This window comes from Euprymna scolopes, chromosome 2, assembly GCF_053919585.1.
Source record: "Euprymna scolopes isolate OS-2025 chromosome 2, ASM5391958v1, whole genome shotgun sequence".
Taxonomy (NCBI): Eukaryota; Metazoa; Mollusca; class Cephalopoda; order Sepiida; family Sepiolidae; genus Euprymna; species Euprymna scolopes.
In genome coordinates this window covers 115085801-115109231 of record NC_136483.1, presented here as the reverse complement: position 1 = coordinate 115109231, position 23431 = coordinate 115085801, and the positions used below count along the sequence as shown (strand labels likewise).

General features: G+C 33.8%; 1 protein-coding gene across 17 annotated transcripts in view; it reads left to right on the top strand.

Moving 5' to 3' along the window:
* The window catches only part of LOC145294259 (septin-7-like), a 541621-nt gene that overhangs the window by 374547 nt on the left and 143643 nt on the right, over positions 1-23431 (top strand). For all 17 annotated transcript variants that reach the window (XR_013869862.1, XR_013869856.1, XM_080141376.1 and 14 more), the window contains exon 3: positions 14134-14240. Coding sequence is in view for 15 of the 17 variants with exons in the window: in XM_080141376.1 (XP_079997502.1) it covers positions 14134-14240 (107 nt within the window). In the remaining 2 variants the exon portion in view is untranslated. The remainder of the gene's footprint in view (positions 1-14133; positions 14241-23431) is intronic.

The window sequence follows — 23431 nt, the reverse complement described above, 5'->3', positions numbered from 1 at the left end:
TTGCACTGGAGATCAAAGCTGCCGTATCTATTTTTGCTTGTGTCATATTAGTTGAATATATAAATCTGTAAGATGTTATCAGCACAAAAGTAGGTTGATTGATTGCAATAGGAATATCATCCGATGTCAACTTTTAAATCTTTAATTTAATTCTACTTGGCAATCAGATTAATCTTTTTTTAGAGTAATATTATTTTGAAACAATTCAAACATATCACTAGTGTAAAAAAGTTTTACGAATGAACTTGATAAATACAGAGATAATGCTCTTTCAAAAGAATTTTTGAGATCTATCTGATGAAACATTTAAAAATTTATGCGTTCATATTTCATTAGCTGATGTTGAATGTTTATGTTGTATATAGTCATTGTTTTGCTGGGGCATTTAATTTGCAAATGTCTGTAGTGTGTAGCATGATGTTGCATTCAAAACAGGAGATATCTTTTGAGAAATGCTTGGGTTGCTGATGGAAGAAGTCTAAAGTGAAACCTGCAATGAAAGCAGTTCATCCCGGATAACTGACATCAAAACATCTTTAAAATTTATATTATGATTATTATACTTTGCGGATTTTATCCTCGGCCCCCCAAATCAACAGATTCATTCCTGTAATGTCCTGATCCCTGTTGATTGCAGTGTAATGCTACTTCTGTGCAGTTCTAGGAGGTCCACCCTCCCAGGCTTTGCTTTCTCTCTTTGGGAAGGGGTTAATTTACTGCTAATCGCCTAAGGTGCTCTTACTGGGGAAAGCCGTACTCGTGACTACTCAACTGCGATGGACTGGATATGTGGCCAGAATGGAAAACAATCATATCCTAAAAATACTATTGTTTGGAGAGTTGGAAAATCGGTACAGAAAGATTGGTGGGCGCAGAACTCTGCTACAAGGATGTGATCAAGCGCCACCTTAAGGCGATGAATATGAACACTAAAAATTGGGAAGAGTTAGTAGCAGACAGAAGTAGCCTTCACAAAGGAAAGGCAGAAATAGAGGCAAAATAAAAGACAGGCCTGAACAAAAACATTACCAAAGGTACAATGTTAGTAACTACCCATGCACTACCTGTGAGGAAACTTTCCACATTAAGCGTGGAATGTTACAACACCGTAGTAAGCAGATGAATATTTTGAAACCTAAAGTCGCAAACCAGATGAACGAATCAACCATTTTTGAGTATATTTAATTGGAATTCATTATTGAATAAATATGGATTTATAAGACAAAAAAAAATCCAACCTTAATCGCCCTTCGGGGTTCATGGTGCATTGGATAGACGTTGAATCTCAATGGTAAAAGGTGAGAATTGTCTGAAGATAGCAGTTTCAATCATATTCAAAGCCGGCCAGAGGCTTACTTGGCCAAAACGTGGTGAGACGACAACTATGGATGGCAGTAATTGCTGAGAATGCACCAGGACCCTGACTAGTCATCTTCAGCTATGAAGGACTATGTGATGATGATAATACTAACACATTTATAATCTTGCCTGCTTGTTTGAACATTAAATGTTTTTAGTTAGTGGGAGGAAAGATGAATACAAGTGATGAGTAGAGGGAAATAAAGAGAAGTGGTAGCAACAGGGTTGATATGAGAGAAGATTAAGAAGTTGGCATAAAGAAAAAATCGAAAAGGCCAGTGGCAATGTATGTATGATGGTGAAGAGCAAATGACATGAAAAGCAGTGGGAGGAGAGGAATAGCGTGAGTAGTAGCAGCAGCATAATAGGAGAGCAAGAAGATGATGTAAATAAAGAAAAATGATAGGGGAAAAAATGACTATTTAGGAAAAGATAAGTTATATTTGAGATTTATCAAACTCTAGTCGGTTTGTCTTTATGATATATCCTGTCCATTTTACTTAATGAATCTCTTTGATTTTAGTCCTTGAACTAGCCACAGGCCTTCATCATTGCCTCCATATCTTGGGCCTCCAAAATTCCTTGTTGTCTTGGTCTTTAGCTCATCCTTCATATTGCAAATGGACCTGTTTGTGTCTTGTACAAAGAAATTAAAAGGTTGCATTAGCAGGGAGGATAAATGTCAAGTGACGTGTGTTCAACGATGTTGTACAGTGCTAGTTATTGTTGCCAGCAACTACTTTTTTGATTCAGTTTCACTGATTGTAGCTAATGTGTTTTCAGTCTGAGATCTTGTAATGACAAGACATCACCTTCATTAATGATGACAATATTGTGATAGCATCAGGTGATCAATCATGCCTTTTTCTCTCTGCTGTCACTTCATAGTTGAATCCTAAATTTTTCGATTCTTTTCTGACCTTTTCTCCATCCTCCTGCTGACACTAAGTTAGCCTGAAATATTCTATTACAGATTTCGGGGAGAAATGTGTTCCTTCCACAAATATGCAGTTCATCTAGTAGACAACTTGTGGCCAAAACATTACAATGATGTCATCCACTCTACACAAAGACAAAATCCATGGAGTTTTAGTTGTGTGTGCGTGTGTGTGTGTGTGTGTGTGTGTGTATATATATATATATATATATATATATATGCTGTCGTTTGGGCAGTCGGGTTTCAATCCTGGCTTGAGGTAGTTGCCTGTCTAGCCCCACTGATGAGCTGTGATACATCGAAACAGTAGTGTATGTGGATGAATATATATATTAGAGTAAGAGATGCGCAAAGAGGTACTAGTGAAGCAGCAGGTTGAACCAGCTGCCTCCCAAGAGGGAGTTTTCATGGGAGTATGATATCCACAAGTGGTCCCCAGTTGCCTCTATATCCCTGTTAAAGGTGATGATGACTTTAGGATTTTGCCCTTCCTGCAGGAAGATGTCCACATCCTCTTACATACAACACCTGCTATTTCTAAATGGCCACCCATCTGGTACTGACCAATCTCAACATTATTTAACTTTGGTGATCCTGATATGTCAACATGATTATGCTGTATAAAAATTAAGAAACATAGATTACAATTAAATAAATCATGACATTTTCTCTTGATAGACTTATCGTTAGCTATATCAAGTGTTTTTGTTGAACAATAAATTAAGATGAGACAGATTGTGGATAGGATTTTCAACTCCAAGGTTTAGAAGTACATTATATCAGAAATTAAATCTACCACAATGCATTGTTACCATTTGTAAATGAGTCAACCATTTTACTCTTTTGAAAAAAAAAAAAATAGAAGAAAAAATAAATTGCTTTAGGGTCTTTCCAAATTTGAAAACATATACCCGGTCGAATACATTTTTGGTTAAGTTACAAGGTACGATAAGCTAAATATACATTGGAAAAAATCAAAAATATTATTGAAATAACTTTTGCAGAAAATGTTGCATCGAATTCCATCCTTTGTGATTAGGGCCACCTACCTTCTGAATTCTTCCCTATGACTGAAAATACTCTGAGCAACATCATTATAGCTGTCCAGAATGTTGCCAAACTTACCAAAGAAATTTGATGCCAACAAAGCAGCTGGTTCTAACAACATTCTAATCCTAGTGCTTAAAAAGTTACAACTGGAACTAACTCCTATCCTTACAAAGCTATTCAATCGTTGCTTAAAAGAGAACTTTTTGGGGAATTTTCTCAGTCTGTCCAGTATTTTAAAATACTGGAGATCGGTCTTCAGTTTCTTCGTACTAACCAACATTCTCCTGTGCTTCATAAATTAAATCTATGATAAATCAAGAAGTTGTTAGTCATCCCAGCAAAAACCGCATATTCAGTGACAAGCAATATGTATTTTCTCCTGTAAGATCAGCAGCTGATGTGCGCACTGTAATGCACAGGATCAGTAAATTTATGGATGGGAGCTTAGTTTCTCAAGCAAATTTAATAGGATCTGGCAAATCAAGATTTCTAGATATAGAATATCTGGAAATGCCTCCCAATTATCAAGTTCTTTTTCTGATTGGTTCATAGTGATGGGCAGATGTTTGAAACTCATAGCATCAACACCGGTGTACTTTATGGATCCATTCTGGGCCCAACTCTCTTTCTGATCTTCACTAATGCAAATGATTTAACCATTTATGGCAACACTTCAAAGAGCAATAATGATAGAATCTGATTCATCTAACTTGGAGCATGTCGTCCAATGGTGAAAAAGATGGCTGGTTACTTTTAATATGTCTGAAATCAAGCTTTTCTTTTTTCACCATAAATGCTCTGATCCTTACTTTGTGCTAATTGAAATAGATGGCTCTTATCTTGAAGAAGCTCCCCAGCTTCAATAAGCTTCTGGAATTGATCTTCAGACCTGAAATGCCAAGGTCACTCGAAAAATGGATCCTATTATTGCTTCAAAAGTATCTCAATTTTGATGCAATCCTCTACTTTGTACAAGTCAATATATCCATACAAATATGTAAACATGTACAAAAAATCATAATTATCAGTTAGTTTCAGCGTGATCATATCTATACAAATATATAAACATATACACATGCATAAAATTTATAATTAGCATTTATTTTAGGCACAAATCCTATCAATACAAATATCTAAGCATATACATAAAATTGATGATCAGTTAATTAGTTTAGATGTAAATGTTATTCATACAAATATATAAACATATACACATACAAAAAAAATCATAATGATTAGTTAGTTAGTTTAGCCATGAATCCTGCCTATGCAAATATATAAACATGCATAAAAGTCATAATGATTGAATAATTAGTTTAAGTGTGAACTCTGTCCATATAAACATATACATATATGAACAATTCATAATGATCAGTTAAGTAGTATGGGCATGAATCATATGCGTGCAAACATCCAAACATTAAAACGGTCCATAGAAATCAGTTAATTTGTATAGACACCGACCAAAGACTGGCTAACATCATCTTAAACAATTGTTTATTGAGAATTTTGGAATATTCCATTTTCATACTCAGGGAAGTCAAGATGATAACGGTCAAAGCAAATAAGGGTATTAATATATCAATAACAAATAAATTGTTAATCTTGTGTATACTTTGAATAGCAGCAGTGTATTTCAATATCTGACTTAAGACAGGACAACCATGAAATAAGTAAGCAGATGAATATTTTGAAACCTAAAGTCGTAAACCAGATGAACGAATCAACCATTTTTGAGTATATATATTATTTAATTGGAATTCATTATTGAATAAAAAAAATCCAACCATGATCGCCCTTCGGGGTTCATGGCGCATTGGATAGAGATATTGAATCTCTACGATAAAAGGTGAGAATTGTCTGAAGATAGCAGTTTTAATCCTATTCAAAGCCGGCCAGAGGCTTACTTGACCAAAACATGGGGAGACGACAATTATGGATGGCAGTAATTGCTGAGAATGCAGTTAGGAGATTCGGAGTTCCTATCCCGTCGCGGTTACCACCTGATGAAGGCCAGAGGAATAGTTGGCTGAAACGTTGTGAAACAACAAGAAAGATGATGATAATAATCCGCAATAAATTCATTTTTGAGTTGTTGATTTTTCTTATCTACATTTCTTGAAAGCCTTTCAACCTTAAAACTATTTAAGACGTTTGGGAATTTTTGAGATGAGGATTGATAATTTGTATTATTCGAATTACTGTTCTCATCTTGGATGTTATTTGCACAATGTTACACCTGAAGAAGGTCGGAGGTTACCTCTGCCAAAAATGTGAGAATGACATCAAGAATAGTAATCCAAATAATTCATAATATTCAAGATGTTATATAAAAATATTTTGTCCCAAGCCATTTATTGAAAAACTAGCAGGGAGACCTGACGTTGCCTGGGTTTAAATGATGATCAACAAATGTTTCACCCTCTCATATTTTTATTGGATAATCCAGATCCCTAGTGAGTGATGTCAAAGAAAAGTCGATCAGAAATCTAAATGCGGGTGCCTGGATCTGATGTCAAAAGAGGTCAAATTGTGGGACGTAGAATCAAAAAAAAATGTTGGTCGATTTCGCTGATCCAATATCTGGGGACTCTATTTGACCTCCTTTGATGTAGGACCCCCACACCCACATCCAGGTTTCTTACCGACTTTTCTTTGACGTCACTCCCTGGGGATCTGGATTATCCAATATTTTTATTGTCATCAAAACCGGTAAAATCGCAAATTTTTAAATCAAATTGTTTGATTGCCTGCTCTATTTAGAGGACCCACTTGTAAGAAGCTTCATATGCCTCACTGCAGTGACTTAGTCCACAATACACTGTAATCTAGATTGAACTATAGACAACTTATTGTTGATTTTATGAAATTATTTTTATATATAACCACTTAAATAAAAGTTTAAGATACAAAAGTCAAGTATCCTTATTTAATTGTTTGCTAAATAGAAACACTCATTTCGAGTGCACCTGTCATATCCAGGTACCTACTGTTTTTATATGCTTGGCCTTTCTGCTTGTGCGGTGATAATGGCTTGAATTTTAGTTTAAAATGGAAAAGTCGAGTATCATGATTCAATTGTGCTTTAAACAAAAACATTCATTTTGAACGCACCCGTCATATCAAAGAATCTTCTGTTGATTTTATATGCCGGGTCTTTTTGCCTGTGTGGTAATAAGACTTCTTAAATGCACTTGTGATGTTATGATGTATAAGGTGTTAACTTTGGTCAAAATCACCTGTTCCTTCTTTCATCAGATCATTTTCATTATCGATACTTATCAAAGATATTCAGATACAAAACCTATCGAAGAACACTGCCAGATAAATAAAGTGCATTTGTGTGAAATTTCATAAAATTTGACCCAGCCGCTGTGGAGTCTATAGAGAACGACTCACACATACAATGTTCCTACATTACTAGTGGATTTTTTTCTTTTTAGATAATTGTTATTTTATCAACTTGCATGAAAAGAGTTATGTAAAAGATGCTTAAAACCGTTTGAATTCTGCAAATACCATCAGTAGTTTAAAACTTATGAGAATTTTAAGTGCCAAAATTTAGGTTTTTCCTTGATGTAACTTTCACAGTACCAGGGTACCAGGAATCCTGATAAGCAACAACTATCTATTCACCAGTTGATGGTAATTTTTGTCATTTCTATTGTTGTTTTACTGAAAATTCAACTATGTAAACAAAGAAATAAAACGGTAATTTTTTACCTTGTTTCCACCTTAACATTGAAAATGATTACTTTTAGAGGTTTTAGGGTATGCTGAAAACGAATATCGCATTTAAATTTTCTGCAAATAAGTAATTTTCCGGATATTAAGCAATGTCATTTCTTATGTTATTTCTGATGGCCATCTTGGTACGTGCAAGCGCGCAAACGCAACCCTGAGAAACTATGCACAAATGCGCATACCAAGATGCCCACCAGCAATAATGTAAGAAATGACATTGCTTAATATCCGGAAAGCTACTTATTTGCGGAAAATTTAAATGCGATATTCGTTTTCAGCATACCCGAAAACCTTAAAAGGTGGTCATTTTAAAGAAAAATGTTACGTTGGAAACGAGGGAAAAATTTACAAAATGCATCACAATGAAATTCTTTATCGAACCGCCTAATTATTATTTAGATATCCTCAGTTAAAAAAAAAAAGCTGGTTTTACAGATTTAAATAAATGGTCTTGACAATGAGTTAAAAATAAATTCAAGTTTCACAATATTTTTTTTTTATTTGTTAGGTGAAAGTACAGAATAGTAAACAAAGCACCCTTCCTTCCCCATGTTAAGAATGGGTTTCTAAATAAATGTTATTTCAACATGGTAGCATAAGTGTACAAGTACCTTTTATTTGTTATTAGCGGGGGGTACCCGGAGTTGCCCAGGTGTTTAGAGGTGTGTGTGTGTAAGGGGGGGGTAAAGTAAAGAATAAGCAAAGTAATAATCGTATTTAAATATAATAAAAACAAAACAATGGTAAAACTATTTTTAAAAATCGGAAAAAAAACGAATGTGATGCAAATGAACGATGTTAAAATTTCTTAAAATCAGAAAAACAAAAAAAGAACACACGAACACGTGATGGGGAAAAAAAGAAAAAAAAAATGTGATGCAAAACGAACGATGTTAAAACTTTTTTTAAAAAAATCTGAAAAATAAAAACAAAAAAACAGCGAACGCGAAAAATGGCATAAATAACCCTGTTTCAATATTGTTTGGAAATCAAAATTGAAAAACTTGAAAATAATTTTTTTAAATCGACAAACTGAGAATAAAAAATGACTAGTAAAATGAAAGCAGAAAAACAGTTTTCTATTTTTAAGAGAATACTTTAGTCAGCTCAGCGTATTATGTTAGCATTAGCGCTTAGCGAGCCGTTTTTCTGTTAATTTCTATAAAAGATAACATTTTAAAGAAATTTCTGTGCAATTGATAATTATCAAACATTTACATATTATACATGAAAATAATTCTGAAACTATCTGTATGAAAATGAATGATATATGCCGATTTATCTTATCAATTTTGAAATATTCTTTGTCAACTTTGCTCAGTCGTAACTTTGCTTCCTGTGGTCGTAAAAATAAAAATCAGAGTCCAGTAAAGATGGACTTCTATGTTTATATAACCTGTAAAATTCCAGCCATATCCAATGAAATTTAATCCTGTGCATATGTATCCAAACGTAACGTATGAAATGTAAACATTGGAAAAACAGGTTCCTTTTTTGCTGTCGTCATTTTTTACCGTTTTTTCATTTTTAACTTGGAGCATAAAAACATTGAACGTATAAAAGAAAGGTAAATTAACATCATTGGAATGCTTATTTTATTCTCTTTCCATCAATGTAATTCTTTTAAAAACTGACCCACAAATAAAAAAGATATGACTTGTTGAAGCACATTAGGTATGTAATATTGCCGATGTCCACAAAGTTACAGCATACGCTTGTAATGCTACTTTTATACAATAGTAGATTACCCAATTTGTAAATTAATCAAGTGGAATTCCAGTCTTTGCACAGAATTTTGAATTTACTAGTACTGTAATATTTATAATCCTATAGGGATCATCAGTTGCATGTCATGTTTTGGGGATATTTCTGTGTGTGTGTGTATTAGTGTTGGGACGATTAATTGGAATCGGAAATTGGAAAAAATCAGAGCTTTTTGGGGTATCGGAATCGAAAAAATTTTAACTATTTTCCGATGCCAAAACCGATTCCTTAAATTATCTTTTTTTTTTATTTGATTTTGGTTCAAGAAACATCTACTGCTTGTAATAATAATAAATATTTATTGATTTAAACTTCCAGTAAGAATAAAATCTCTATATCACCCCCTCACAAATGTGTTTTTACGTTTGTGAAAATATATGCACATTTAAGATGTGTTTTTATGGTAATCAGGACAAAATAACTTTTTATCATTAAATATTTAGAGATTTATAAAGAATCGGAATCTGGAATTTAGTACGGAATCGGTAATTGTATCGGAATTGGGAAAAATATTGGAATCGTCCGATCACTAGTGTGTGTGTGTATATATATATATATATATGTGTGTGTGTGTGTGTGTGTGTATATATATATATATATATATATATATATATATATATATATATATAAAATTTAGTTGTCCATGGATATATATGTTGCTGCTCCTCATCTGAGGCATCATATTAGTGAAGGGGAAATTATTCCCAATGAGGATTTTAAGAAAAATGCTTTTTCCTATAAATGAATGGAATTCGTTAAAAAGATATTGCAAACAATAAACAAATGCTAGAGAGAAAGAACAGCATACATGTCCATTTGCGTGTAAATGGTGATAGTTCTTTTAAGAATGTGTTAGACAAGATAGTAGCCAAGCAAACCTCCATCCATCCCAGCATCTTCTCTTCATCATCATTGATTATCTCCCCCTCCCTCTTATATGCTCTTCCTTCTGTCCTTTCCTGATTATATCAGCCTTACCCACCTCTTACCTCATAAATACCAGGAATATTTTCAGATTAGACCACCATCCCATTTTCGGAGCACTCCTCCACCGCCTCCTTCTGGATATTCCACCTTTATCTTCATATCGCCTTTTCTATTTTTATGAAATTTAGTCATTCTGATTCACCCTCTTTTTTTTTTTTTTCTTTTTTCTTTTCAAAACACCTTTAGTTTTTGTATAAAGGCTTCCGTATATCTAAGAATTCTTCTGTCCGACCGTTGTGTCACACTTACGTTTGAGATGTAAATTTCATCGCTAATGCCCAAATAGAATGCATGCATCTTCAAAAAACTCATTCTTATGAGTCCCCGCATTTCTAAGAAGCACCGGCTGTTAGACTTCACTTTGAACTTGAGGCTATCAGTTCTTAGACGTATTCAGTGCATCTCTATTTATGAGGCCCTGTTGTATGTTTATTCACCCGTCAGTCTGTCACGGTTCCATTCGAAATAACATTTTCATCATAAACTGAGCAGACACATCTGAATAAAATCCATTCTTAGATATGTCCAAGCATTTCTATAAGAGGCTTTGTCAGTTTGTCATGCTTCATTTTAAAATAGCATTTTATTGTTAAACTAGCCTTGATCCCTGATGTTGCCCGGGTGTTTGGAGATGTGTGTTTGAGCAAAAAAAAGTGGTTGTAGGCAGGCATGCTTGAACTTGTGCCGCAAACGCATAAAAGAAAGTGAAAGAAAATCTGATGTCTTAGCTGATGTCTCCATGACACAACCAGAAGTCAAAAGCATTAAAATTAACCAAAGTCAATCCAATGGTGACAATGACTTGCTAAAATGTTGGCGAAAAAAGTCAACTCCTCCTTGTACAAAACGGCCGAGTTTAGGGTGAAGAAATGAATGTTTTTGGGCAATTTTTCGATGTGTCATCCAAAGGGTTTCGCTTCAAAACAATACCAATCTTGTGAAAATCCGTTGCCTCTGTCAAAAGTTGTTGCGAGATATACATGCATACAGACAGGTGAGATTTATATTATAGATGACTACACCTTATGAATATCGGTTTTGTTTTTCTACAAACATACTTGCCATTGCTACCTCTCCCACACGCATGCATGCAGACCTGGGGTGTCATATAGCTTCTTGTAAACCATATCACATATCTGGGGTGTCTTCAAGAAAATATTGAGGAACCACAGAAACATCCAATTGAAGTCACCAATTTTAGTGCCAGCCGTTGAAGTTATTCTCATCTTACCATTGTATGAATTTTTACAGAATGTTTATTGGCCATTAAAAATGGTTTGTTTACCTTTTTACTTAGGTTTAAGCAGGAATGAGTAGGGAAATCTCACCATAAAACCCCAATCCAAATATTTAGTCTCCAGTCAAGCAATGGGCTTGGCAATGTGTACGTGTGTGTGTGTGTGTGTGTGTGTGTGTGTGTGTATACAGGGCTTGCATAAGATATTTAAAGAGATTTATACTTACACAAAAGTAATTCTTAGAAGCATGCCTTTTTTTTTTTTTTTTTTTTCTAGCTTGTATTTTTAAGGATAAACATCTGTTCATATTAGACATTATTTTGTAAAATTTATTTATTTCTGAAAAGATACAAAAATAAATAAGGCACTAGGACATTCAAGTGTTGGGGAGTGGAGGCGAGGGTCTATGGTCATCCTTGTCACTACCTTATATATGTCTATCATTTTCCTAGCTAGAATCTTCAGTCATTATAATACAACATTCACTCCAGCGGTCATCCTACTTAAGATTTCCAAGTCTGTCTTTTTTTTTTTTTTTTTTTTTTTTTTTAACCACAAGGAACTTCTGTGATTGCTATCAATCGTGTTGTGCTCGCAGAATGAACCAAGATGGTTTTGTAACAGTTTGAATAGCAAAATAAGTCTTTATACATATCGTCACAAACCAGATGGACGATTTCAACGTGCAAGCAAACAAGATGATCTGAGTTTTATAATTATATAGATACAAAGCTGTGCTTTCTTAGATAGGCATCGAAATTCGTGCTGGAATAACCATTTTTGAGTTGTTGATTTTTATCTACATTTCTTGAAAGTCTTTCAACTTTAAAAGTATTTAAGATGTTTTGGAATTTTTGAGATGAGGATTTGATACTTTTGATTATTTGAATTACTGTTTTCATCTTGGATGTTATTCGCACAACGTTACCCCCTGAAGAAGGTCAAAGGTTACCTCTGCCCAAACGTGAGAAGGGCATCATCAAGAATAATAATCCAAATAATCCACAATATTCAAGATGTTACTGAAAAATCTTTTGTCCCAAGTCATTTATTGAAAAATTACCCGATTTTGTAATGTACAAACATCCCACACATCAACATGAAAAACACAAGGAGACGTTCACTGAGCTTTCTTCAAGGTTTCTGGAGAATTGACTCCAGAGAGAGACTAATGTTATCATAGCTGGTTGTTTACTTAAATTTAATTTTCCAACTGAATGAAATGAGTGATGCACACAAGTAGATTTGCAGGAATTATCCGTTTTCTACATCATTGGCAATGGCTTGTTCACACGGCTTCCATCAAGAGACTTATCTGAAAATGTGATGTTATTCTTGATCTGTTTTGTTTACAGCATTTGACCTCTGTCCCCAATCTCAACTTTACATCACTCATTTTTCATTCAACTCTGGGAACAATTCTGTTTTACAAATCTTGCTTATCATTCACTCAGGTTGATCCTTGTCAAAATTCACACTAGCTAACTTAATCATCCTTGAGATAGTGTCCCTAATATGTAACACTTTAATGGTATCTTTGCATCTAAAATGTTTCATACAACGTAGAAACAAATAATTTAGGTCAATTTTGAGTTAGTAAACCGTTTCCATGTTCATACATTTCTCAACAAAATTTACAATCAACTAGTTTGAGAGCAAAGCTAGATACAAGATTGGTTTCTAATGTGGAGAAGATCTAGCTTTCAAAAAAGATTGGGGCAAAAATAATAGGAGGTTAGTCATTAAAAAATCATACACTTTCAAAAATGTTGACTCTGACTCAGAATTCAGTATAAGAAAACGTGACCGAATTTTGCAAAACTTTTTAGACTAACTCTCCCTAACTCAAAGGTGTGGAGTCAGTAAAAAAAAAAAAAAAACTCTTGCAAAAACTATGAATTTCAGACTCCAGCTTGATATTAAAAATCCCAACTTCAACCCCTGATTTTGGAAATAAAAGTTGTCGACTCTAGACTCTTAGATTTTGACTTCTAATCTAAAAAAGATTCCAATTATTTGTGCAGCCTTAAAAATAATACTTTTGCAAGCCGTATTTCTTATTAGAAAAAGTAAAACTTTTCATTCCATAAAAGAAAACCATTGTTGTCTATTGTCTCCCTTTCATCCCTTTTTTTTTCTTTTTTTTTTACTATAGTACAAGAAAATGAAACCACTAATATCAAGTATGTAAATCAAATCGCAATTTTTAGTTGCGAGATTAAATAAAAACATTTTTTGTGGTAAAACAAGAATTTTCTCTTGCGTTTCTCTTTCTCGCACTGATCTCTGCCCCAAACATAACACGCTTCACTGTAGACAGTCTTAGAGGAAGTCTGTTGAGCACGGGCATGCCACTTAATAATGGCCATTCTTTCAGATACAATAAAATGTCTATTTAATAATCTGTATTTTATTGAAAGGTTTTTTTCAGCTTATTGCCATGCACATACCATCTGTATTTTTGGTCTGGAAACTTCTGAGTATATGGCAACTTGAATAATGTTATTAAATATCTTTAACACACACAGAAATAAAATTTAACAAACAAAAAAATATTTTTTTACTTAAGCTGACAATGAAGTCAGAAAACCTAGTAGCAGGAAGGTGGAGGAGCTTATTAGGACAAGGAGGTCAGAGTATGCTTAAGTTTAATTATGCACATCAAGAAATCTCAATGTTTAATTTATGGTATTTTTGGTCAGAGAAATATTTTCAAAGAAGTTACCTTTTGTTAACAGAAGTTTCTAAAGGGAATTCTTTTGACTGGATTTATGATCCTGGAATCACACCGGAGCTGATGTTTAACTCCTCACGGTGACAAACCAACAACTGATGTGTTAGGTTAGCAGGAATGCCTTTTTCATAGAGAGTGCCACTCTGTATTATAGTATTCTAGAACCTTCTCAATCTTTCTTGAAGGTTCTGGAAAAGTCTGGGGCGTTCTGGATTTTTCTGTTATTGTAGGTTTTTGTGAAATAAAAATCTTTCTGAAATGACACGCAAGACCTTTAGGGAAAATTTATAATTGTTTTTAATTTTTTTTTTTTTCCACAGGTGAATCTGGTTTGGGAAAATCCACATTGATAAATTCTCTCTTTTTAACGGATTTATATTCTTCGGAGTACCCAGGACCATCTTTAAGAATCCAAAAAACAGTGAAGGTAAGGCCAACAGTTTTGTTTTATTCATTTTTTTTTTTTCTTGGCTTAATAATTTCTGCACAAATTTTAAAAGAAAATCATTTTGCTGCAAAAAAAAAAAAAATGGATTTAATGAAATTGATTTAATATTTGCACTAAAAGAGAAAATATTTTCAAAATTTAAGATGTGATGTTTTGTCAATGTTTTTGACTAGGATCCAAAGTATCTGTTTGATCTAAGGCATTCTGAAGGCCGCATAAGTTTGTCTATCATTTGAATGCCTTATTTGCGAGGGAGTGCCAATGAAACTATGGATGTTATTTTTTGTTCCCAGTCCAGTAGTAGTCCAGTAAGTATGACCTTAAACTATATCTGATGGTGGAGCCCCAACTTTCGAGCTTTGGAGAGTGTGGAGCCACTCCTTAATTGCATTGCTCCCAGGTCCACTCTGACTCAGAGTGGTAGTACCTGTTAGTCTCAACTATGGGTTAAATAAAAACTGACTTGAAAAATAAAATAAATGTATTCTCTTAAAAATTTTTTCTTCAAAATCACTGGATTTGGCATTAAATAACCTGAAAAGGGTTGATATACCGTAAAACAAAAACAACCAACCAACCCAGTCCAGTCTGCATTAGTTTGATTCTCTCATAAAAGAATGACCATCTGTAACTTTGTGGTGAAGCAAGTAAAAACTGACATGCAAGATATTTTTTATTAGCTCTGAGAGGGGGAGGGTAAAGGTTTTTTTCTATTTTATTGAATTTAAAAAATTATTTTAATTTCTTACAAATTGTAAGTTAGTACTAATCCTTTATTTTATTGCTGAACTTTATAAATTTCAAATATTTCACTTGTTTTGCCAATTATTTAAATATCTACTTCATTTATATTCCTTTGTTCACTTACAAGTTCGATGTATCATTACTGCTGACTCATAATTGATAAGTCATCGTTTAATAATGTAATTAAACGAACATTTGTTGTCCATGGAGCAAGTGATTTGAGTATTCTGTACAAAGTCAACTTCTGTTTCACTGTAATTCCATTTGGCGAATGTTGACTCTAATGCCAGCGAAAATTGGTGCCTCTTCTTAGGCACAGGTTAGATTTTTGTACATCAATGCACATCAATGAAACGGAGCTATCAGATTTTAGTATTGATATCAGTTTAAAAATAAAACATGTTCATTTTGAGGACAGCCAAAATAGCTTGTTTCTATTTTATGGGTATTTGTTCACTTTTATTTTGCATCCTAGTACATGTCACTCACATACGATATAACTGTTGCTCATCTAAATCTGACAATTATTGTACGAATCAAAGTAAATATCCAGTTGGTAGACAAAAAGGAAATCAGTTGTAACTTAATCCGCATTTGCACTTCGGTTTCCAAAACTATTGAATTATGTTAATTTTATTAACCACAGCATTCACACTAAAACCAACATCCAATTAAAACCCCAAGGGTAAAATGGCCTAATTATCATATTTTAAGTTTTTTATACAAAATTAGCTATGATTTTTCCTCCAAAATAATTTGCATATGAAACCTGATTGCGTTTGTTTTGGATTCAAACAGTTAGTCACCACCTTTGCTACAGCGGCACCTCTTCGTAGGCACAGGTATAATTCTGTACGGATCTCATTTTTCACTTGGTCATTTTTTATGCAATAGTCCCATAGGTTTATTAACCATTTCATTTAATAATAGCAATGGTTATATAAACATGAATTTTAAAACGCAACATTATTATTTTTATTTTATTTTTACACGGTGGTCACCACTTATCAAGGCCCGGAAGCCACTCAGGGATAAGGGTTATTGCAAGTACAGTACGTTAGTGTGGAGATTTAATGAAGTGTTTACTTAAGAGGGCGGTTCATTAGGAATTTGTTAACGTTGGACTTGAAGACATCCAAGTTGTAGTCAGGTGGGAAGCAGGCAGATGGAACAGTTCCACAGGCATGCAGTTCTAAGAAAGAAGCTTTGTTCATGGAATCTACATTTTGATTTAGGGACAGATAAAGAGTGGGAGAAATTTTTCACAGTGGATTCAGCTAGACGGCTGTTTTTTGTGAAGGATTGGCGAGGGGAGACCAGAGATTGGAGTTCAGACGAGCACCTGCCATGGAAATAACGATAAAACAAGGATATGCTCGCAACGTCTCTTCTGTGGGAGAGAGGTTGCAGGATAGAGAAAAGGGCATCCTCCACTAAGCCACAAAGTCTATTTTGTACTCTGTTAAGGCAGGATAGGCTGTTTTTAGCAGCTCCTGCCCAGATATGGCAGCAGTATTCCATCCTTGGACGTACTTGGTTTTTATATAGAGAATTGCATCAGTAGTGAGATATTTTCTGGAGCGGTAGAAGGATCCCACCATCTTTCCAGCGACCTTGGCAACAGACTTGATGTACATGTTCCATTTCAGATCAGGATCCATATCATAATCTATATCCAATTGAATAGATGCAAAAGTGTTATTCATCTATCTTAATTATATTTAACATCAAAACAGGTTATGCTTATTTAATATTGATACAATGTAAAATTTTGAAATATATCCATTAACACCTTTGACTTAATTTGTATAGTTTATAAACAAGGCCCAATAAATTATAGTTGTAATTTTGTATTATCAAATTTTCTCAAATATACACAATGTTTTCAGTAATACTGGTATGCCACTTTAATCTTATCCAAAAGGTGAAAAACCATAAAAATATAGTTTTTATAGCAAGATTTTTTGTTATTTTTAATGATGAAAAAGAAAAATTTAATTTTTATTTTCTTTTAATGGGTGTGGTTAATGTAAAATGTAGGTTCTGTTGTCATTAAGACCATCGTCTCAGTAATTACCTCCTCTTTTGTGTAAAGGGGGTAGAGGTCATGGTCATGGTTACGGCATTCACCCTGGGTCAGTTGGACCAGCTCTTTCCAACAAGTTCACCATGTTTTGAATGCTGGCTAACCAGCCACATCTATTCAAGGCTACTTCCATTAAGAATGCAAGCCATTTGCATGGACCCCGAAAAGTTTGGGACCCAGAATCAATTCAGCATTCTGCTTCACTGTTCTGACCCAGATTTTGAGTTGGCCACTGCAACGTTTCTTCCAGCCTGGTTGTGGTGCTGGATCCTAGATAAAGTTACCTGGGTGTCGTTGAAGGCATCTGGCAAAGAGAAATTTTGGTGGGGAGTTGATCTTACAGAGAGTACAAATTGTACTATTGGGGATAAACTGTTATTAGTGAACATGGAGGATGCAACTTGGGCAGTGATGTTCATAGACTTCCAATTTGCGTAGGTTGCTTGCCCACGCTGCAAAAGTCTCGCAGCCATAAAAGAGAATGGTGCGGACGAGGGCCAGGTAGATTCTAACTTTGTTGTTCAGGCTTATTTACTTCTGAGAGCAGATCTGTGATTGGAAATCAATAGAAGGCTGTGCAAGCATTGCTGGTGCATTTGAGGATGTCTTCCTGTCCTTGACCTGTTACGATGATGATAGAGCCAAGATACTTGAACTGATCGGTAGAAGTAATCTTCTCAGATATTACATCTTTTAGGTGAGGAAGTACTGAACTATTCTGTCATGAATTCATCTTCCCAGGGATGATCATTTCCTTTTTCTTTTTTTAGAGGTGGGAATAGAGTAGTATATGTTCTGTTTCCATGATACTATAATCAAAGGAATTATCTATGGGGTGATTCTCCCAGGTTTTACCTCCTCTTTTTGGAATCCAGAATAGTATGTTTGCTCCTCATAATAACATTCTTCCATGATTATCTCCTTTTCCGCTTGGGGAGGGGTAATGTTCTCCTCAGTTCTTGTATCCTCTCATTCATTAACTCCCTTTTTCTTTGGGTGGGTGGGGGCGGGTATCATGATATCATCCTTTCAATCATTACCGTTTCATTTAGGAGTCTAGTATGCGTTTGCTCACCATATCATTCTCCTAGTCTAGCAAAACTGTGATCATAGGGAGCATATATTTGCTCATATTAAATATATTTTAAAGTGATCAAAATTTTAACCATTTTATTTTTCAGTTTAAGACTCTTTAATTAAGGTTTACCGCCCAAATTTTGAATAGTTATCTCCCTTAGAATTTCCATTCTTTTAACATCTACAAGGCCACTTTCTGTGGTACCCACCAGTATTAGTGCTTCTGAGTAGTTGTTAATAGAAGAGCAGCCTCAAACTTTTATTTTATTTCTTACTAGCGGGGTACCCGGCGTTGCTCGGATGTTTAGAGGTGTGTGTGTGTTGGCCCGGGGGGGGGGGGGGGTAATCAAAACAAAAGAATAAGCGAAGTAACAACCATGTTTAAATATTATATATATTAAAAAAAAGCAATGTTAAAACTTCAAAAAAATCGTTGCCCGGGTGTTTGGGGGGGGGGGCTTAAAAAAAATTTTGGTAAGTAGTTAGGATCGAACCCGAAGCCTTGAGGCGAAGGTGGAAAATAAAGTGTGCAAAAAAACCTGACACGTTACCTGCTCGGCTAGCAAGAAAGAGTAACTGAAACACGTTTGAATTTATTTAAGTATTAAAAACAGAATTGACACGTGCCCACAATAAAAGTTAACTCCGCTCCTTCTTTTTGACCTCATTAATGAGGTCAAATAGAAGTAGCGGAGTTAACTTTTACTGCGGGGCAGCTTTTGGGTTTGTTTACCTAACTTTGGCTGGTTGTTTCCCCAAGATGTTGGGGAGGGAGAAACCAGCTCACCATAAAAAGGTGATTGTCAAATCAAATAGCAATTGTTTGATATAAGGAGTTTGGCCCCACATTAATCAAAGCTGATTGCTTCTGGACGTTCCCCGGTGCGATTGCCGAGAACAGCGTCTTAGCTTTGAATTAGTTTCACTTTTTATACGAAAAAAGTCAAATCAACACGTGAAAAGCCAAAACAGCAATAATTTTGTAAAAGTCGCTGTAAATAAATCTAGACGCGACTCATGTTCCCAAATCGTAGATATTATTATCTAGAGGGTATATAAACAAAAAAAAGCGATAGTAACCCCCCCCCCCCACACATCCCAGGACCGCCGGCGAAAAAAGCTTTTTCGAGACATACAAAAATGCGCACCGCATTTGCCTTTTATATTTATAAATTCCTCCTTGTCAAGATCCCTCCTTTTAGTTCTTAATCTTAAAAAAAAAAAAAACGTTTACACCTTTAATATTAATAATTTATAATCTAAATATGCAGATCAGTTTTTAAATATTTCATCTGATTGTTCTCAAAAATGTTTTCTTAATGTCTTTTTTTACCAATGTTTCTGAAAGCATAGACATGCCATTATTTTGAAAGTTCTAAATAATCTCATTCAATTCTATAATAATTGGCAGAAATGTTTTTAATGGTCTGCCATATGCATGTGGATATTTAGGTATGATTGATAATGCTTCACCTCAAATTCACCTGTTCTCATAAGGGTAGAAATCTAATTGGTTGATTTTAATAATGTGACCAAGAAGGAATTGGAATTTTAAAAGAAGTTGCTATTAAGAAAGAAAGGCATGTAATGCAAGATCTTGTGAGTAATGTTTAGAGTAATATTGGCATGATCTAGCAATAAGCGTAATCAGAAGGTATAAAGTCCAAATCTGATTCTGACGATTCCAAATATCCGACTGTGAATCCTTATTTTAAAGTCTTCCAATATTCAGATTGTTGATTGATTTTTTTTTTTTTTTTTTTTTTTTTTTTTTTTTTTTTGTTTAGAAATGTAATTGCTGGCTCCTTGCATTTTTAAGACTCTGACTCTGCAACCCTTGCAATAAGCAATTCATAGTTAACAAAATGTTTCCATAAATGCTTAAAGTATGTTTTAGCTAAGGATGAATTGTTTTTGTCATTCTTTTTTGAGTTTCAGCTACTTACCTGGAATAGAAGTATCCAGATTTTATCCTACTAGATAAGTGTGTTCATACCCTGCATGTTTCTTCTGATCCAAAGCAACTCGCCAATAAGGAAATATCTATAGTGAAGTAACACAAGTTTAAGTTTGAAATATCTTTGTTTCCTCTTTCAAGCTGAGAGAAGAATTCCCACTAGATGACCAACTCCAAATCCCAAGATGTGAACAAAATAGCACCTATCAAAGGACTGTACATAACTGGAGCAGGTATACCAACTTGTTATCGATACGCACACAAGTAGGCCATGGCCACCCTATTTACAATCTTAACATTAGAAAATAGACATTATACGGATTATATGCGGTGATATGGAAGGAAGACAAAATGGAAGGAATGTGTACATTTAGAAAAACAAAACTATTCATGAAACTGATAGTTATGTGTCAACCGTTACTTTTTCTTTCCTTTAAAATCCGTTCATGGAATGTATCTGTTAGGAATGTTATTCAACATAGCAATTCATTTTGCACACATTTTGTGTAGTTAGGCAGCATTTATTCATTCAAGCATATCATATTTCTATGAATAACAACAAACTAACAATGTCTTATATAGGCTAATCAAGCCAACACATACAAAATTATATCAATGTATATATGAATGTCAGAACTTTTTAGCAAATTCTCTAGTTAAAACAATGGTCACTCAATAAATTTATTCAGTTTGATTTTTGATTTTTCGATGCTTATAAGAACTGTGATATTTTCAAACTATATGTATTTGCTATCCCTTTCAAATTTGAATTTCTCTTCAATCCAGAAAAAAGATTTTCTGTATTTAATTCAAGTATGTGTATAAACAATCCTCCAAATGGCTGAAATTAGTCGAAGGCTTGAAAAAAACAAAAAAAAAAACAAAAAAAACTGCTACTTTACTATAGTGCCTTCGAAAATATGCATTGCAGAGATGTAGAATTTTACATGTGTGTCATGCTGAAATTAGTATACATTCCAAAAATTATGAAAAATGGTCCCGTAGAAAAATGATTATAAGTAAGAACAATTTTTCAAAATTGCTTTTTATTTATTTATTTTTTTTTCAATGTAAATTAACCATTTAGATCAAAATCAGAGGGAGATAACTGCATGTTACCGTTTATGTTGCTTTGTGCAGAATCCAATACCACTATATTTCAGGTCGGCCATCTTGCTTCTTTTTGATATACTGCACAGCTTTCTTCCAAAAATCAGCTCTAGGACATCTATTGGACCATTTTTTGTAATTCTTGGAATCTATACTCCTATAAATTCGGTTTTCTTTTGTGTGTATTGATATTAATATTAAAAACCCTCTTTTCTATTTATTTAAAAAGAAAATACAATTTTCTTATATCTTGGTTGTGGAATTTTATTCACTAGCAAACGATCTAGCTAATTTGCATATTCTTTTAAACATTCATTTTAATTAATTCCCTATTAGTTACTTCGGTTTTTTAATGGGATAATCATCTTTAGTTAACTATTACGTGTAATTCATGCAGATATTCTACATGATTTATACTTGCATAATATTTGCGAAAAAAGTTTATAGTAAACACAAAATTGTTTCCATTTATATTTATGTATACGTATATATTTTTGTTAAACAAATCTATCTATCTATAAAAGTGAACATGTCTGTGTACATTTCCCTACGCAATAACTCTGTCAATTTTTAGTCTACAGAATCGAAATTTGATATACAGGATACTGAGATTTGGGAAAATCTATGTGATCGGGTTTCGGCCAGAAATTTGGCTGTTAAGGAGTCGGAGTTCAACGATTTCACCTTTAAGAACTCTACCAAATTCCTCCGACAATTTTGGGTCTAAATACTTGAAATTTTAGATATAGATTCTTTGGACATGGATCTAACTTGATTTGAGCCCAAAACAATAAATGTTAAGGAGTCATAATAGGGGTCAAAGTTAAAAAAATTGACCCTTTTTTTTTTTTGCTCAGCATACACCTCCAAACACCCGGGCAATGATGCTAGTTTATACTAATTTTTGACATGACGTAAGTACGTAATGTTTTTTCCTGAAATGCCTTTATTCGAAAATACACAATTGAGTCGGATGATACATTATAGTAAAGTTGCACTCAAAAAATTATACCCTTATGTCTCTGAAATTATCTTTTGAGGCTCAATTCATTATTATTTTAATGTACAATGTTTTAGCGCTCTATTCAGGGAAAGTGTTTAGTATCTGTTTTGTTGTTATGAGACTTTTCTCCCAGGCATTACATTCTCTTTTGGTGTGTGTGGAGGCCAGTGTAGTAGATTCATTTGTCATTATACCATCTTCCCAAGCATTACCTAGTCTGAGGAAGGGCACAATATATTCATTCATCATGATGCTGTCCTAAGGACTTTTATTTATTTTTATTTTTTTAGGGGGGTGAGGGTATTGATATACTAGCAAAAAATTATTTTTTAATTTAGCAAAAATTAAAATATTTAGTAAAAAAAAATGTTTAAGTGTCTTTTTACAGCGTTTATTTTTAAATAGAAACAAAGATGCATATTTTATATTTTTTCTGTGCTATAATTAAACTTTTATTTTTATTTTAAAATTTTTATTTGTCTGAATAGATGTTTTTATTTTTTTTTTAATCTTAAAATATATATATATAGAGAGAGAAAAATAGTTTAAAATTTTTCATAAAAAGTTAAACCTTAGATGTATCTGCTTTTCATCATAAACTTTGGCATACATTGCATAAAATAGTTTCTCTCTTTATATTTACTCCTCCACGTTTAGAAATATGTAGTTACTCCTATCTTTTCTTTCACCGTTATTAAGTAATCTTATATGAATGGAGATGACAGTGTGTGAAAGTGCTTTATTTTTAGCTATAAGGCCTCACCCCTTTTCTTTATTCCATCCTTCCCAGGTTAATAATTCATGTTTGAAAATGACTGAACGAATTAGATTGCACAGAAAATCAGTGAATAAATATTTGAGGATGAAGCATACAATCTCTTATCAAAATGATTGGATTCAGCCATAATACCCATCCCCCACTAATAAAAAAAAAAAAAAAAAAAAAAAAAGGTTGAGATGCGGTAGTGCAACAACCAAAATCAAACACCATGGATATATTTTTAAAGCATAAACTTTTACTAAATTCACTAAATGCGACATTAACCCAAACAGGGCCGATATGACAATGACATTTAAGAAGGTAAGAACGATGAACCAATGTTGACAAAAACTATGCCTTTACTGCCACTGCTTCAGCAAGCAGACTCCATTTATTTGCCTCCCATAGAGAAAACGTTAGATATAAGGTTAGG